At 46.3% G+C, this 19590-nt stretch overlaps 1 protein-coding gene across 1 annotated transcript in view; it reads right to left on the minus strand.

The window, feature by feature from the left end:
- Sorl1 (sortilin related receptor 1) overlaps positions 1-19590 on the minus strand; it is a 156165-nt gene that overhangs the window by 37174 nt on the left and 99401 nt on the right. The window contains exons 23-28 of the mRNA XM_038321642.1: positions 17932-18045; positions 14531-14653; positions 11028-11147; positions 5489-5614; positions 3018-3125; positions 1189-1320 (exon numbers count right to left, since the gene is read on the minus strand). Of these exons, the coding sequence (XP_038177570.1) occupies positions 1189-1320; positions 3018-3125; positions 5489-5614; positions 11028-11147; positions 14531-14653; positions 17932-18045 (723 nt within the window). The remainder of the gene's footprint in view (positions 1-1188; positions 1321-3017; positions 3126-5488; positions 5615-11027; positions 11148-14530; positions 14654-17931; positions 18046-19590) is intronic.

Raw genomic sequence — 19590 nt, forward strand, 5'->3', positions numbered from 1 at the left:
GAGCTACGGGGTCCTCGAGAGAGCAAGGCCGGACTCAGTCTCAGCAGAGCACACTGTTAACTAAGCCATTCCACAAGCAGGGTCCAATACTGTGCCTGCTTTGGAGATAATGCTTTCAGTGAGGGAATGTAAATTAAAACACGGCCATCATGGTGTGCCTGAATCCAGTATGACTAGTGTGCTTAGAAAGAAAAGTCCCTACCCTTCGGCAGGCTAGGGAAAGACTGTCACTTAAACCCAGGGATTCAGTGCCAACCCAGGCAACACAGTGGGACCTTATTCCTGTAAATAATAAAACACAGCAAAAGTGGAAGCTTAGACAGATACTTAGAGAAGAAAGGATCGCTTAAGACACTGGTAAAGACAGCGTCTACGGGGGTGAGGGAGGCTGGAGACAGTGCTATCAACACCTCAAGAGTGAACAACAGAGCTTCTGGTGGTTGAGCCACCCAGTCAGTCTGCAGCCTTCTGCTATGACAGTTCAGGGCGTGCACAGACCTAGTGCTGTACTTTGAACCTGAAATATCCCCAGCCGGCTTTGGTTTGAACACTTGGTCTCTACCTACTGCCACTACTTTGGGAAGCTATGGCACCCCGGATGTGGGATTTAACTTGGGACAGTAGGGCAGTGGGGCTGGGCCTTTGGAGGTTGTACTGGGTCCCCAGCACCCTTTGCACCCTGCTCACTGTGTGTCATGAGATGAAATGCTCTCTCCCAGCGCACTGCCACCACCGTCATACTCTGTGCAAGTACGGGAAGCCAAACAGCCATGGACCAAATCCTATGGACCAAACCCTATGAAACCACGAGCCCAAGCAATCTTCCTCTTTACAGCTGTTTCTGCCAGCTGTTCGGTCATGGTGACGCCAAAGTAATGGCCAGGGGTATTTTGCAGCAGGAGATGTAAAATACAGTATACAATATGGGGGATTTGTGCCAGGAAGACCACTAGAGCAAAGCTGTGCTACAGAGATTAGCTCCTCAACACGGATGGCGGGCCAGTCTCTTCCACAAGATGACCCTAGAGCCAAGGTCCTGGTCACTCACCAGCTGCACCGCACTTGTGTTCGGAGAGATATAAAACATCAGTGCACATGTGAGAAAAGGAACAACAATAAAGAGCAGGCTGGGACACGCGAGTCTTCGGGGTCCCACGGAGCGGCCGACCTCCCCACCCATCCACTCACAGCACCCAGCGAAAGCGGCGTCCTCGTCGGAGCCATCGTGACACTGGACGATCCCGTCACACACCATGGAGTGGAAGAGACACTGCTGGCGGTTCTTGCACACAAAGTCCATGAAGCGTGTGCAGAAGGGCTCTGAAAGGGCGTGGAGAGGAAGAGCCATGAGTGCCTGAGGACGGCAGGGGTGCTCGACAGTCCTAACCAAATGCATATGGACTGACCCACCATCTGCAGGGATGTGAGAGCCACTGTGGACGGGGTACCTGCTTATGCAAGGCTCCAAGCTAAAGCATTGCCATAGAGTGTACCATTAACCCCCCGAGGCAACATTACTAGGCATTTTATTGTCTCTGCATAAGAAACAAGGAAATAAGGATCACGGCATCAAGTTCTCTCCCCACCAAGGGCGCATGGCTAATGAGGGAGAAGCCCACACTACCACCTAGAGCTGCCTAGCACGAAGTCCAAACCTTCACCATGATTAATCTGACACGGACTCTCTGATACAGAGGTCACCAATTATTATCTACAAGAAACCAGTGTTACAGGCTCAATTGAACCCCTGCCTTCAGTAGCTCTGTTGAAGAGCTAAGACCAATGTAATTAACTCTATCTGGAGACAGACCCTTTAGAAAAACCACTCAGGTTTAAAAGGTCACTAGGATTAAAGAAGCCAAAGAAGCCACAATAGGATAGGTGTCCCTCTAAGAACAGACATCAGAAATGCATGAAGAGACCATGTGAGTGCATAGCAAGATGGAACCTGGACTTGAGTAACAACGGCCTTTGATAGCCTTCACAATCTTATGAATGAATTCCGTATAATATGCCCTCTTGGGCTGGAGAGATGGCTCAGCGGTTAAGAGCATTGCCTGCTCTTCCAAAGGTCCTGAGTTCAATTCCCAGCAACCACATGGTGGCTCACAGCCATCTGTAATGGGGTCTGGTGCCCTCTTCTGGCCTGCAGGCATACAGGCAGACAGGATATTGTATACATAATAAAAATAAATAAATATTAAGAAAATATGCCCTCTCCCCAAATGTGTGTGTCTGTGCACAAACATGTCTAGCCTAAGATGCTGTTCCATGAGAAGCCCATGGCATTAGGCTTTGTTTCACAGAAGCCTAAAACATAGCTTCTTTTGCCTACTCAGTTTCCCCATGATAGCATGAGAACAGCCACATGCAACAAATAAACAGGTGATACCCAGTGTGTTTGATGCGACTTCATTCAGAAGAGCTGGCTACGCATTTGCTTTTGAGCGACGGGCTGGACCCTACCTAGAGGTCTACCTACCCTAGAGGCCAGATCGCAGCACCTGCACTAACCTGCTCTCGACCTGGCCTGCACACTAGAATAGCATGGAACACCGTAAAAGAGGAAGATATCCCAACACCGAGGCCACACTCTAGACTAACTCAGACTGTCTGGGGTCACCCCCAGGCACTGTGGTTTTTGAAAGTCCCAGCTATTTCCAGCATTCTCCACAGATGTGTACCGTAGGAAATCTTTTGAGAATTGAAAACAGGATAAAAAAGGGTCATCTGGCCTAAAACACTCCTCAAGTGATATTCAGTAGTAAACATTAATAAAGCCAGTCACGCAATGAGGGAAGAGCCCAGGTGAAAACAATCGGGCAGCTGATCATACCCAGGGCAGCCAAATGGCAACGTTTACCCAAGTATGGCCCGAGGCCCCCCATCACTCTGCCTACCTTAACACATCCCTCTCCCTGTGCCTTGCCTAACTCATCCTGTAGGTCCAGCACTCTGGGACCAGGTAATGCAGAAATGAACAGATTGGAGTCCACTAGGGCAGGGAGTGGGCTCACCACAGTGCTGCTCGTCGGAGCCATCCGGGCAGTCCCGCAGGCCGTCACAATGCTTGCTGGATGGGATGCAAGTGCCGTTTGGGCAGTGGAATCCATTGCACTTTTTCTCTGAAATAGAAGTCAGTCACAGAATAATGACAGAGAAAACTAGGCTGGCACCCACAGTTTTTGGCAGGGTACAGACCCCACACCACCTCGAGGGTAGTTTGCTAATGGTTAGCAAAGCTACAAACCGACATATGTTTTTGACCCTGCAATTCCAAATTGTGTTCTATTTACACAATTCAAAAACAATATATGAACATAATTATGAACTTAGCATAAGCCCAAATGTGACATTGCAACACTTTGTACCAAGGGACAAGCCATCTGCATGTAGGGACTGATCAATAAATGGCTGAACAGAAGAGGAGAAGATGGCCATAGTAGACTACTATGAAAAATTTCATCCAGAATCTATAACTTAAAGAAAAAAAAAACAAGGTACAAAATAACACTTGTGGCATATTGTGTGTATATGAGAGGCCTAACACGTGGTGCCTTCGGATTTGTATTCATACTACACATGACGGGGGGGGGGGGGGGAAGGCGCAAGGTGCTGCCAAGTGTGTCCGCAGTCAGCTCTGCTGCAGTGTGGACATCCTGAGACCGCAGTGAGACAGACCTGCATGGCATGGTGCAGGTCATTCATTTCACCTGCCCTTGTGATGTAAGCAGGAGTGCGGGGTGACACTGTTACAAGGTGAGGTGCCAGGCCCTACTGCTGACCTTCCTATGAGGAGAAGGGGTCTATAACAATGGTAAAAAGGATGAAGATCATACAGTAAACACAAACAGCAGCACGCATGCTTGTTATCACTATCCGAGTATCGCATATAAAAGTAACTTGTGTGTGCCGCGTGTGTATATGGCTGGCAACACTACAGGCTCATTTACACAGTGCCACCACAAACACACAAGTGACACATCCCAGCACGATGTGAGGAAGGCTCTAGAAGGGGTCATTACCTGACGGAACATTGCATCTCCCTACAACTCCCATGTGATCTTATGGGATCATTGTAAAGACAGCCCATCACTGACTGGACCATCTTAGACAGCACATAGCTATATACGCACAGAACAATTCGCAGACATTTAAAAATATTAACCAAAATGTAAAACCATTAGATTATGGTTTCCTACAGAGACAAGGTAGACAGGAGGGCAATGTTTACTATAGACCCATTTATGCTTTTTCTACCTCCAGCTCCCTGACTGTACTAGTGAAAATTCATTATAGTTTTATAAGAAAGAGAAAAAAGTTTCAGTGACTAGGGGGAAAAAGGACACAAAATCCTAGTTATTAAATCCTGGCTTTTTAATGCTCTACAAAACACTTAGTATCTTAATTCTTATTCTTCAGGAATCCTAAGGCAAAGTCTTTTTGGAGTATGTTTGCTTAGAGCTGTTGAGAGCCTGGGGTTTTGCAGCTATTTCAAGTGGAAATGAAACCAGAACTAAGATATCCTAATGCTTAAACCACACAGTTCACCCCAAGTCTCTCCCCCCTGAGCAGTGGAGCGCTGTTAGAAGTGAAGGCAGATCTAGCAGGGTGAGCAGAGAATTCGAGAGCCCAGGGCCTTGCAGTCCGCTCTACAAAGACTAGCTCCAAGGCAAGGAAACGAGTTGCAATCTGGTAAAAAAAAGTCACCATTCCTAGAAAATCAGGCAAAAAGCATCGTTCAGACAGAGAAAACGTCTGTGGGTCTCAGGATTTGGGAAAATGTGAATGCTGCTAAGTAAAATAATTTTTGATAAAGTCCAAAACCAGCTAGGATGATGAAGTCTAATATCAAGGGAGACGACAGGGAATACGCGGTACAGGATGGGCAGAGAGCACTTAGGATAACCTAGCAGCGAAGGGAACCATGGGACAGCATGGGAGCTTCTGCCACCATCAGTTCACACTGTGCAAGATGTCCCAGGAAATAGTTCAATGGCAGAACAAGCCTTCGAAGGACATGGAGGGTTGTGTTGGCTTAACAATAAGAATGGAGAGCTCTCAAATGCTCAGCAAAGATCAGCTAGATAAATCAAATGATCATAATATAAAATAAATATGCATCTCACAGAAAAATGCTCACCACAAGAAATGCAGGTAGATGGAAATTGCTAATTTAAGCTTTGGAAAGCTAAAGATTATGTAGAACTTATATAATGACATCTGTCCACAATAACTGCCCTCCTATGAAAATTCAAAATGTCAGCAAAAGAAATGATAACAGTCAAGTAGAAAAGCACTGTGTATGTTGCTTTATTAATGTAGTAGCAGGGTGTGTGTGCATGCGTGTGTGTGTGTGTGTGTGTGTGTGTGTAACTGCTAACATGGGAGAACAGTTTCACCTGCCTGGCACATCAGCTGACCCTCCCCTGAATGACAGCCCCCCCCCCCAAAGGGCCAGGCAGGGGACCAGGGAATTTGCATTTACCGCAGCTGACGGGATCCTCATCAGAACCATCCTGGCAATCTGCGTCACCATCACACGCCCACCGCTGGGGGATGCAGTGACCATTGTGGCACTGGAAGTTGGAGGCCTCACACGTGTGATAGATCGCTGTCAACAGAAAAGAGGACCAAATCATTCCTTCTGTGCCCCCTCCCCCGTCACCTACCAGAAGAAAGTCCTGCATTCGATATCAAGGTGGGGACTTTGGGAGCAGCTGAGCGCCGCCTTGGTGGAGAGGCAAGTACTAGCAGGGAGCACTATCTCCCTCCATCAATATCTAGCAGCCATGGGTACACAGCATTGTGTCCACCACAACCAATTGGGAAAAGAGAAGAGGAGGCAGTGCTACAGTCACTGCTATAAGAGTGGCTCCTTTGCACATGGGTCAAGGTCACCAAGAAGTCATCCAGAATGTCTCAACAGGCACCTGCAGGTTACACAGGGTTACCTAAGTCAGTGGATAGGCCTGAGCACCCACAAAAAAGACTCGAACTAAGCCGGGCGGTGGTGGCGCACGCCTTTAATCCCAGCACTCGGGAGGCAGAGGCAGGCGGATCTCTGTGAGTTCGAGGCCAGCCTGGTCTACAAGAGCTAGTTCCAGGACAGGCTCTAAAAAAGCTTCAGAGAAACCCTGTCTCGAAAAACCAAAAAAAAAAAAAAAAAAAAAAAAAAAAGACTCGAACTTTACAACTGAGAGACTGGCTTGGAGAGATTAGGACACAGACACTGCTGTAACAGTAGCAGACTGTGCTGCCCCTTCACACTCTCACTTAGGGCCCCTACTACAGATGCCAGAGATACAGGGATACAGATCTACAGAGAGAAGAGGGGCTGTGTGTTCTGGAAGGAAGGTTCTAGGCCTCCCTCAGCAACTGTGTAGAGGCCTCGATTTCATCTCATTGTCCTGGCTTCTTGAGAGCTCATCTAAGTTATGAAGTGACAGGACTTCACGTAATTCTAAGTAATGCTACCCAGTTTTTGATGTGGAAACTTGTGGAAGCCACAGAACACAATGAATTCATCCAGAATCTCAAAGAAAGTAAGCCTGGAGCGTGGAATGATCTAAATCATCTATAAAGTCAAGAGCAACATCTGCCTCACTTAGCATCTAGTACAAACACCTTAAAAGAAGCCAATGAGACAGAGAGATGCAGTATTTTATTTGTTTTTAGTTTACCCATTTATTATGTTTCAGCTTAAGTCAGTGTCTCTCTACGTAGCCCTGGCTGCCCTGGAACTCATTATGCAGACCAGGCTGGCTTTGAACTTGCAGAGATCGACTTGGCTCTGCCTCCTTGCAATTGAGGGCTAGGAGTAAAGGCATGCACAACACCAGGCCTTAGAGAAACTAACAGCCTCATTGGTGCACAAGTTATTAAACCTCAAAGATTAGTTCAAGTAAACAATACTTGCATCCACCCAAGCCAACAGTGTAATGGACTTTTCCATCCTCTCATGAAGAAAGAGGAAACTGGGTTTTGTTTTCTGTTCAGTACTGAAGACAAGCCAGAATTTGTATGGTTCACAACTGACATAAAGAAATCATCAGTTCTCCTGATTTACAAGGGACACTCTCTGAGACACTGCATGGATGTCTAGAATTTCAGATGCCACAGAACACGGCATAGATATGTTCTAACATATACATAACTATGATACATAACAGAAATAACAACCATAAACAGCTAATAATAAAATAGAGCAATCATACTATATGGCATAAAACTCATTTACAATTTTAACATTGTTTATTTCTGGAATTTTCTCTTTTTGCATGTCAGTTGGTCACTATCCAAAGTCAAATTGCAGAGAGCAAAAACATGAACAAGGAACGACTGTAACCTAGGCTGGCTTCTTGTTGGTCCAGCTGCGGGAATAGACATCCTCCCACAAATAAGAGCGGGCTTCTAAGAAGAAGCTACAGATTTTTATTCAATTGAGATGACTGATGGCTGGCTGTTGAAGGGTTGGGAAAATTGGTTTATAGTGTCCTCCAGAATTTCTACTGAATTGAAGGCTATTCTTTTGTAGTGGCAAGAACTACCCAAACCTGGTTCTTCAAAGCATTTAAAACAAGTACGATCCATTATCTGTCTTTTCATCTCTTTGAAGACTGAAGAGGCACATACATAAGCCTACGGGGAATTTTTGATGTTTACAAGTTCAGGCATTTAGAATCCATTAAACATCTTAAAAAATATACTCGTGCTAAAAAAAGAGGGACCCAAGAATCATGCGTGTTACCTGAGTTTTTATGCACTAACAGTCATTACCTAGATTCTTTTGGGTTTTTTGATGCCGAGAATCTGACCACCTGTAACAAGCTTCAGCCTGGTTCCTTGGCACAAAGTCTTCTAGAGCTATTACCACGAGAAGCTACTTGTTTTCCACCCTGTATGCTTTGTTTTTAATTGAAAACAATTTCAAAGTGCTGGGGGTAGTTGCCAAATGACAACCCCAAGATGCATGTCTGAGCTCTCCGGACTTTAGCCAGATGCTGAACCCAGCAAGGTTCACCAGTTTGCATAGTTTTGCTCAAGTGGCCAGGAATGCCTAGAATGTATAACGTTTTCCTTTTCTGGATTAAAAAATACAATCTTCTGAGTAATTGACTGGTCCTCTGGTTTTAAGTGTTTGAGAAACGGCATGTGCTCAAAAATAATACTTCAGTTACAAAGATGAAAGAGGATGACTGATTTGGGGTGCAGGATTTGGGGGACGTAAGGGCTCTTTGCATGATGGGAGTCACTGTGACCGTGGGGTTAGTGGGGTAAGCATCCTACCACTTGCCCTCTGACTTTGATTTTCCCCACCCTATCACCATCTGTTAGAATACCTGACCAAAATCATCACCCACACGTACATAGGCCTACACAGGTGAACACTGTAGTCTAAGGGAGAGGACCGCTGTCTCATTTCTTACAAAGCACTGGACTCCTAGGAAGGGTATTTAAAAAGACCATGTTACTATAACTAAATTTGAATAATTGATGATATTTTAAAAGTATAAAGAGAACTAGAAAGAATTACAGGTTATCTCTGAAACAAGATAGAAAGATAGATAGATAGATAGATAGATAGATAGATAGATAGATAGATAGATAGATAGATGATGGATAGACAGGTGATGAGATAGACAGACACATAGATAATGGATGGAGAGATGACAGATAGAAACTTAATAACAATGACTAAGTTTTAGACATTTATTTATTTATTATTTATTTATTCAGAGGTGATAGGAATCAAACCCAGCATTTGAAGCATGCTGGGCAAATGCTCTACCATTCATCTACATTCTCAACCCTAATGCTCAAATTTTTAAAAGATAAAATTGAAATATTAAATATTCAGTGTTTTTAAGTACTCAAGATTTTACTAAGCATTTTAAATTTGGAATTGTGGGCCTGGATTTAAAGTGCTTATATACCTGAGAGAGGAGAGAGGAAAGATATTAAGAGTACAAGACAAATGCTTCTAAAGTGAACATCAAAACAATTAGGGTGTGTTAGAAGGAATGAAGAGGGCAGACAGAGCTTTGTAGTGAGAAGCGGCGGGGCTGCGTCCCACCACCCGCCGCCGGCTAGCTTTACCCAAAATAATTACACGGAAACTGTATTTTTTTAAAACACTGTCTGGCCCATAGTTTTAGCCTCTTATTGGCTAATTTTCACATCTTTTTTTAACCCATATTTAGCAATCTGGGTAGCACCACGAGGTGTGGCTTACCAGGAGAGATCTTAACCTGTGTCCATCTCGGAGAGGAGAAGCATGGAGGCTCACCACGCGACTGCCTGAAGCGTCTCTCCCTAACTCTACTTCCTTGTTTCCACAATTCTGTTCTGTCTACTCCACCTAATTTTCTGTTCTTAAAGGGCCAAGGCAGTTTTCTTTATTAATTAACCAATGAAAGAAACATAGACAGATAACTCTCCTCCATCAGAGCTTGGGTAGCATAGGGGATGCTACATAGGGAATGAGGACAAGGAGAACTCACAACACAGAGGGCACAGTGAGCTGAGACCACCAGACCCTGACCCATCTTCCTTGTCTTAATTCAATAGGTCAGGAAATGAAGTGCCAAGCCCATGGCACAATGAGCTCAGATTCACCCTCCAGCTATTTTGGAGATGGCAAGGAGGAGAATCAAAAGAACTGGAGAACAATTGGCACAAGGTTGCAGTTAAATGGCAAAATTGGCATTCCACCAGTGAAACCTTCCTACAGGAAACCAGAGAGAAAACCTGGAGTTTATGACATGCCCACCCATAGTACTGAAATGCTAATCCATTCTGGAAGTCTGGTACAAGCTCCTGGAGGCTGGGTTGGTCTAACATGGCAGCTCTAACAAGACGTTCAATCAGGCTGTAATTTACATACGGAATGCCCAGGCGCACCCTTCTGACACATTAATTAGCTACCCAAACTCAAGCCTACAGACAGCATCCACATGCTCCTGGGCTCACAGCAGCTCCTTTGACAGCCCGCTTTTCCTCTTCAACAGGCCACACATGGTGCACAGGAGCACTATCTTGGCCCCCTCTCAGGGTAGAGGCAGACATCGAGACCATGGCCTTCCCAGGGCTGAGACTGGGGGACATTACAGAGCATCCTAATGATACACAGGGTTACTGTTCTGGAGTGCATAGGTCCAAATTGAATTCTAGCTACTAGAGGAATCCATGAATTCAGGAAATTTTCTATTCTAATTTTAGTTTTTAAAAAATTATAGTCATATAAAAACATAGAGTCAAAGCAAGGGTATTATAAAAGATGTGTTTATTTCTCACAACCTTCCCAACTCTTAGAACTACCCAGTGTTCACTCCAATTTCCCAATAGCACACACTATACTATAAACTTCTACCATGCATTCATTCACAAAAATAATGTAGACATGGTGAAACCACGAGAGGAATCAGAACAAAGTCCCTACCTTACACTGTCTAGTATTCATGACCCGCTCAGGAGGTTTCCAGATTTATTCTAATGAACTCTTAAAGAAATGTAAGCCCGGTTTGCATCTTAACTGCTTTAGTGAACCCTGGATGCTCCATTTTAATAGTATGAGCTAGGTTAGTGTTACTCAAACCATGGACTTGGCAGCTCACATCCATCTGTAACTTTGTTTCTAGGGGATCTGATGCCCTTCTCTGACCTCCTCTGAGGGCACTGCATGCACACGGCACAAAAACACACATGCAGGCAAATACTAATACACATAAAAATAAAAATAAAACTTAAAAAAATGCACAGTTCCTAGACCAGTCAGCCTGTGTGAATGGTTTACTCCTTACTGGTCCTGAAGAACTAAGAGGAAGGCTCCAGAATGTAAACCCCTCAGGACACTGTGAAATTCTGCTCATAGCTCATACCCTCGTCATACACGGGCTCTGAGGAGGGCTGACCTAGATGCTTTTCACGCTGATTCTCAGCGGCTAATTTCTATGCTCACTTAAGGCCTCAGTGCACACTAGCAATAAATAGATGAGCACCGTTTCCTAGGTTTAGGCAGTACTGACCGGTACAGTTGGCTTCGTCAGACCAGTCCCTGCAGTCATTGTCTCCATCACAAACCCAGGAGGAGCGGATGCACATCCCAGAGCTGCAGTTGAACTCGTCGCTGCGGCACTGATGCATCTCTGCAGGGGAGGAAGCACAGGAGGGTGTTGGGAAGTCGTGCTCAGAATTTGGTCCTTGGGGTTAAGCATCTAAAAAGTCAGGAATGGACACATGCCACCCATCCCTCCGACAGCGTGGACACAGAGACCTTCTCCGGGAGCCATCCATCCACCATGGATCTACCAGACACCAGACGGAAAGGCCTCAAACCAATGATGTAAGGTCACCCAGAGTGATTCCTGCCATGCATGCTGGAAACAGGTTCTAGATGTGCTGAGATACCGACACTTTGGAACCCGGAGGGAAAAAATACTAACCTCTCCCATTTATCAGTTTATTATGGCATCCACTTAGTGTACTCCACAAAGATTTCTCCCCCGCTATGGCAATGAAAAGGAAGTCGGGATGCCGTGATGAGGGAGGCCAGAGAGTAGACAGAACGACAGGAGATCCTAGAGACACACTGCTGAGGAAGAGGCCATGTGAGCTGATCACTGGAAGATGCTAGCCTCAAGGAAAGTGGGCTTAGAGCTGAGATCTCTGAAGGAGGAGACACAGCTCAGAACTTTCTTTCCTCTGGGATGCTCATGCTTTGCCCTTTAGGAGGGAAGGTTCCTGAGGCCAGTGATGTGGAGTCCCTATACTATTTTTCCCAGGCTCTGGGGGACTCATGAAATTCCACTGAGACCTGAACATGCCCCTGCCCCAAATCCCTACATGGAAACTGTCACCAATGCAGTAGAACATGGGCCTTTAGAAGGTGATTAAGAGTGGAATCCGTGACCTCACTGAGGGAGAAGGTGCCCTTCACCACTTCTGCAATCTAGTGATACAGAGAAAGCACTAAATGATAGACAGAGCCCTCACAAGATAGCAAATCTGCTGGTACCTTGACCTGGGTACCAATTCTCCATGACAAGGAGAAATTAATCTATTGTTGATAAGTCATATGGTCTTATTTTATTATTTTACAGAAGCCCAAAAGGACCAAGACATAGAACTTCCAAGAGGAATTGTCTTAAGCCTCAAAACAACAGGAATGGTGGAGCAGGTTACCAGCTTAGCACAACAGATGAAGATACTTGCCATGCAAGCCTGACCCCCATTGTTCAGCCTCAGAACCCATGTAAAAATGGAAGAAGAGAATTAACCCCATGAAATTGTCCTCTGACCTCCATGTGTGTGCCATGGTGCCTGCATACACACACACACACACACACACACACACACACACACACACACACACACACACACACACTATAACAACTATAATAATAGTAGAATTAATTTTAAAGATGAAAGCAAACAAGAATAGCCAAGCATGGTACCCAGGGCAGCCGTCCAAGTTGCTTTCCTCAAAGGCAGGTTATTATCAAAGGTGGTGAATGAGGCATTCGTGAAGAGAGTCTGAGACTTATGAAGTGAACCAGCAACAGAGAACTACAAAGAGTAGAATCTCGCGATGGCGCAGGATTATGGTTCATGATGGAGAACAGGGATGCTAAAGCTACTGAATGTTCAGAGATTTGCCTGAAGAGGGAGCTAGAAAACAGAGACTTGGAACCAAGTGGGGTTACATGTCTTCTAGGGAAGGTACATTTCTACCCTAGCCGTACACTTCAGCCTTCTGAGTTCTGGGGCAGAAATGGAAGAAAGAAGAAAAAAACTGTAGATCTCAGGGTCGTTTTTAGTGGCATTTGCTGAAAGAATATTATGGAACAAAAAATAAAACAAAATTCCTCATTCCTCCTCTAGGCATGCCAGGATACACTCCCCACAACAGTGGTCCTGAATGTGTCCACTAATCTGTTTGTGCTGACATGATTTGTGAACAGCCCCTGCTCCACGAGATCTAGTCCCTGTGAGTCAAACCACCTGCTCACAGCAAACAAAGCAGGCCTTGTCCGTGTCACACACACAACTTGGCTAGACTTGACCTTGTGGACAGAAGGGAGGGCCAGCAGGGCCTCAGCAACTCATCAGCATGTCTGGGTTGGCATCTGGCCTCCGTTCTCACTTCCCTTTCAGTCTGAGAGGTTCCTAGGCTGGCACACTCCACACACACACACACACACACTGCATAAAATCTCCTCCTACAGTAACAGCTCGGGACCAGGGTTCACAGAATTGGCATGACAGTGCCACGCAACAAAAAGGCGTTACAAAAGGGGAGGCATGAGCCCCAGGTCCCCATTCTGATGTGAAACGATCCTGCCATTTTGAATAATCCACTGAGGAGACCGTTAAGAGGGACCCCAGTCAAAGAGTGGATGCCAGGCCCTTCTAGTCCCTGTGATGGCAAAACATCATTCTCCCAAACACAAAAACCTCCATTTAGAAAGCCCATGCTAAACCAACGCTGCCAGACAACTAACAGAGCCGATGACATTAGATTGGTTTAAAAGAAGAACAACAATGAATCTGTGCAGCTGGACACGGAGGCATGCATCTGTAGCTGGACACGGAGGCATGCATCTGTAGCTGGACACGGAGGCATGCATCTGTAGCTGGACACGGAGGCATGCATCTGTAGGCCCAGCATTCAGGAGACCGTGCGGGAGGATCTGGAGTTCTAAGCCACTCTAGACTATAGGGAGACCTTGTCTCAAAGAAAAGAAATTAAAAGTCACAAAGGTAAGATCCTGGGGCCATTATTCCACTTGATCTAAGGTGTGTGTGTGTGTGTGTGTGTGTGTGTGTGTGTGTGTGTGTGTGTGTGTGGTCTCTTATAGCTTATATTAAGGACCCAATGAGTCTGGGGAGGGGACAGAAAGACGACTCAGTGGGGGGAAGTGCTTACAATGCAAGGCTGAGTTCAATCCCCATGACCGACATCTGACATAGAGGTGGTGGTGAGACCCAACTGTACTCTGTGCAGCTGTTCCCCCTCCACATACACACATACACGGCCCCTCCCCACCCATACAAACCATGGCGCACACACTCACATAGATGTCATAAACACACACAATAATAATAAAATGAAAAGTACAAAGAACTCGCTGAATTCACTCCGAACACATACATCCTTGCTTTCACCTCTCACGATATTTTGCCCAAAAGAGAAAGCAGAACCCATTTTTCAGATTGGAAAACAAAGGCTATTCAAGAAGTGATGGAGGGTGAGTCTAGATGCCATCTCCTCACCAGGAACCCAACATCCTATCTAGCCAGAGATAAGCATTGCCAGAGTAACTGAATGCCCAGGGGAGAAAGTGAAAGGGCACAGCAAAAGCTGGGCAGAGGAAAGGTGACTGGCCCCTGCCAGGAGGGCAGGAGTGGGCATGCAGCTGGAAGGTGCTAAATCCCAGTCATCCATTAGAAATGCTCTACTCCAACCCACCCCGCCCACTCACACAGCCCTGGGAGCAGCATGTCCCCCTCCCCCAGAACATGCCCTTACCACAGTGGCTCTCATCACTGTTGTCCCCACAGTCATCTTCAAGGTCGCACTTATAGGAGAGCGGAATACAGGTCCCCGACTCCTGGCACCGGAACTGAGTGTCTGCATCACAGACGGTGGTTGCTACAGGGCGAAAGAGGGGACACATTATGTCAGTGCATCCCATTCCCCTACAAACCTCCCAGCAGCATAGCAGCTAAAACTAGAGGGAGGCAGGCAGGCTTTAGTTAATAACAAGAACTAAACCCAGGCCTCATGACAGAAACAAAAAGGAGGGCACCTGAAATTCACATAGCAAGTTAGGTAAAGGCATGCGCGTGTCTCCGGGGCCAGCCATAGTCAGACACAGGGCCTGGAATGTAGACACTGCTGGCTGGGTGGGAGAGGAGTGAGGGGCTGGTGTGGCCCCTAAAAATCCTCCCAGATTGTGAAGTACTCTTCCCGAGTGAGCATCATAAACCACGTTGTCTACAGAACTACCACAAGGGAAGTTCAGCCCTGTGCCAGCAGCTGGCACATCATACAGGTGAAGGAGAGCATAGCTGGACTCCTGCAGCAGAAACAAGTATGTCTGCACTTAGTGACGGCTGGGGTTCGAATCCTAGCTCTAACTCTTCCTCAGGCAAGTAATTCTAACCTCCCTCAGCTGCCATGTTTTTCTGTAGCAAAGTGAAGGTCAGGTAAACTGCACCAAGCACCGCTACCTGGCGGTAGTACTGTGGAGATACTACCACACCCTATCAAGCAGACTTTAGAGACAATGGACTCCTGATAGGCATCTCTTTTCTCCCCCAACATGCCTCCTGCCATAGGAGTTGGTAGGGAAAGGGATTAACTCCCTTTCCCAAACAGAAATGTCCTAGCTGATCTGAAACCCCGAGGACCAGGGGAAGGCCCTCGGGAGACATGCAGGGAAGGACTGCTGCTCTCCTGCAGAGCTGCTGAGGAGCTGCCACAGAGAGCAGGACAGAATCCTGCAGCAGAGGGTGGAGGTGCGCGGTAAAAAACTCCAAATGGCGGCATTGCTGTTAGACGTCCCGGCAGCTCTTATTTGAGGTTCCATTTCTTCCCTGTAATTGAGCTCGTGGTAGGAGGCAGGGGCTGAATAGGAAATGACAAGACTGTAGGGGATTCGCGTCAAAACCTGAGTGTCTGACATCCACCCAGCTGGAGGAGTCTGTGTAACGGGGAGGAAAATGACTGACAATATCCCTCCCAAGTCGCCTGCAACCCCCCTCGTCTTTTCTCCGGCAGCTGACAGGGTGTCTCTGTAGTCACCCCACGCCACAGCACCCTGCCTTGTTCTGCAACCTGGCCTGCGGACAGGGTTTGGCTCGCCGTCTGGAGAGGCATGTCACTCCTCACAAAGGAGAGGCTGTGAGGGACAGATCCAGCCCCTCTGTCTGGTTCCCAGGAGAGAGGTTTTACATTCCTTATCACCTCATCCCATCACATGTGACATGTGGGGACCTAAGCCAAGTGGGTTCACACATGTGAGAGAGAGGAGAGCAGAAAGCTTGTGTAGGGACAGGATGGGGGGGGGGGCGTGACTGTCAACCTCAGCTGACAGTCACACCAAATCAGGAGGAGGGCAGACATTCCCATATTTCACCCACTTCATGGGTTCAAACTGTGGAGAAAGCTGTCACGGGGCTAAGACTGTGGGAGGACTGTGCCGAGGCTCACAGTCCCCTGTGCAAACACAGAGGCTCCTGTCCACGTAGGGAGCTATTAGGAGACTCTGAACCTGGGGCACAGGGACGGCCTGCTGCCTCGTGCCCCACACATGTGGACAACTAGCCTGCATCTCTTTACTTCTGCTATGCCTACTGTCTATGTGAAGGCACGTGGGGCCCCCGCATGTGCTCCACAGAAGGCCAGGACTTACAGCCTTCCCCCATTAACCTGTTCTTACAGTTCTCATGGGGAGAGAGCCTCTGGGTAGCCAGGGGTAATGGATTTGAAAGACAGACCTGACTGGGTCTCATAACAGTTTCTCTCTCATCCAGTTCATCCCACCCACTATGTATCCTTCCAAAAGGTAACTTCTTATCACGTCACATGGGTGGCTCCCATTTGCCATTCCAAGAACACCCAGAAAACTGTTGATCACAGTTATGTCCTGCATGCTACCTCCCCTATCATCCACGAGACTGGGGAGCATGTGGCTCCCTTGTCCATCACTTTCCTCCCTCCACCTCTGTTCAGTGCTCCCCATGCTCCTCAGAACCCTCATTCATGCCTAACGGAGTTGATATGGGTGTCTTTCCTAGATGATTCAGTCCTGTCCATCACAGCGCCCTGCTGTGGGATAATGCTCTTATACACTGCAAAGATTTGCCACTCGTATTAGTTTAATAAAATGCTGATTGGCCAGTAGCCGGGCAGGAAGTATAGGTGGGGTGACGGGGAAGAGGAAAGGCAGAGAAAGATAAAAATACCTTACTGAGAAAAGGTAACAAGCCACGTGGCTAAACATAGACAAGAATTATGGATTAATTTAAGTTGGAAGAGTTAGTTAATAGTATGCCTGAGCTAATAGGCCAAACAGTTTATAATTAATATAAGCCTGTGTGTGCTTCTTTGGGACTGAACAGCTGCAGGACCAGGCAGGACAGACATTTCTATCTATAGCATCCACTCTACTGCACCCTCCAGTAACTTCTCAAGACACAAAATTTCCTACCTACATCCAGCCCAGCAAAAAGCCTGAGACTGGGGTGTTAAATAAATATCTGTGAGTGTATGTTTTTATAAAGAGACAACAAAGCCATTAAAACTGAAGCTAGGAAAGGAGAGCTAAGGTCAAGCAAATGTCTGCCTCTAGGCCCTATGAAATGGAGCTGGACCATAGAAGCTAGGCAAAACAAAGGTCACTTTTACGTGATATACCTTCCAACATTTCTCCACATTCTGGGCCCACTGGCAGTAGATTAGTTATAACCATCTCCCTTTAGCCTGGCATGCAGCCTGCATTAGCTAGCTGAAACAGCACAAGAGGACCTGTTACCTGGCTTTGACATGTCTGAGTATTAAATTTACAAATCAAATGATTCACCTGTCATCCACTCCAGAGTTACCAGCTGTGTAGCAGTGCACACACCAAGATCATGACCCACACTGTCAAGCTAGCTCAGTTTCAGCCTTGAAGGCTTACATGTAAATAGTCATGCGACTTAAATTTACATGTGTAATATAAAATAATACAATACATCTAACATATATTTACAGCTGTTTTTTTTTTTCTGCTGCCTAAATCTCATCTGTTTAGAGAAATACCACAACGAAAGTGGCCAGGCAGTATCCTAAACCACAGGCCACAACCCAGAAGGACCAGTCAGCCTCCTGAGCAAGGGTTCGTGTTTAATATCCTGGAAATTCTCCCGCGCCTGGAGACTCACGACAATTTCTCTCGTCGCTCATATCTCCGCAGTCATTGTCGAAATCACACCACCAGATGCTGTTGATACAGTTGCCGTTGCTGCAGCGATACTGGTTGCGAAGACAGGTGTTCTCTAAACGAGTGGGCGGGGTGGGGTTGAAACAGGTGTTATTCTCAGCACTGGACCACACTTTCCCTTTTCAGTTTCCATTTCTCTTCCCCCTACACCACTCCGCTACAGATGGGACGGAGTGGGGAGGGAAGGCCAAGAGAGTGCACGTGCATAGGAGGCAGGAAATACCCCACCCCACCCCACCCCCACCCCCAGAGTCTCCTTCTTTCTTCTTTAAATTAAAACTGAAGATGCGGCAGACCGCAAGTATTTAGAGGTGATTACTATGAAGAAAAGGAAAATGCTGACACCAGATGGGTCTACTGGGGAACAGATCTTGCCATCAGCAAAAGTAAAATACAAATTACACAAACGAGCCTTCAAGTGGCTGTGTCTACAGAGTATCGAACATACCCAGGTGATGCATCTACAGATATAATATACACCTAGTTGGCTCTCTGTGCTCACAGTTTCCGTATTCAAGACTCAGCTAATAGAACACCAGAAATATTTTGGGGGGAAACTGCATCTGTACTGAACATGACAAACTTTTCATCTCCTTGGTATCATTCCCAATTCAACACCTATCTGCATAGTATGTACATTGCAGCAGGTCTTACTAGCAACCTAGAGATAACGGCATGTATACAACAAATTGGACACACTACTATGCTATTTTATATAAAGGACTTTAGAATCCATGGAATTTACTATCCACAGAAGTCATAGATCCTGGGTTAGGAAAGAATGATTCTGTGTAGTTATATAGCTATACATACATTAATTTAATAACTGAGCAGCTTATTAAGAATTCAATAATATGACATTCTGTTCTTTCTTTCTTTTTCTTTTTTCCCCAATGACTTCTTCAAAGCAAGGACTTATATAGGACACAAAAGCATTGTTGAGCACTGGGCAAAGGACACTGCTGGCCTGTGTGGACAATCAAAAGCATTCCAGTGGTGACTGGAGAAACCCTTCACCCTCTTCTTATAATTCACTGCTGACTTTCTTTCCAGATAGCTTTAAGATGCCATTCAGAACATGAAAGGAAGCCTCCTGCTTCTGAGGAAGGAGGAGAGTCATCTCCTCTCCACTTGTATTTCCTAAGGAAACAGGATGATAAGGCTCCCATTGTACACTCGCCTGCTCTGGCCTCAGAGAAGTGTGGCTAGAATTACAGAGCAAATAGGACACAAAGAATAAGGAAACACAGGAATCCAGCCATCAATTCAAGTACTTTGTGCCAAGACCACCTTGCCTGAGTTCTCCCTGATAGGAATATGAGTTTAGGGACTGAGGTGTTGGCAACAAGCAATAAGACAGGCGTGGGAAGGGGGTGTCAGATTCTCATAGGAAAAGATTTTAAAACCATGTATCCAAACTCAAACTGGTTAAAGACGAGGCTTCTCCTATCATTTAATCGCTTGCAGTTTGAAAGTCAAGACTTTTAGAGCTCGGCCAACATTGATCTGAAAGTCTGAGCGATTTCCAGGTCTGCGACGGCAGACAGAGAGGTCTGCTCTGACAGAGTTTAGCCAGTTGTGTTTGGAAGGCAAGCTTCTT

Source organism: Arvicola amphibius, chromosome 3 (assembly GCF_903992535.2).
Source record: "Arvicola amphibius chromosome 3, mArvAmp1.2, whole genome shotgun sequence".
Classification (NCBI taxonomy): domain Eukaryota; kingdom Metazoa; phylum Chordata; class Mammalia; order Rodentia; family Cricetidae; genus Arvicola; species Arvicola amphibius.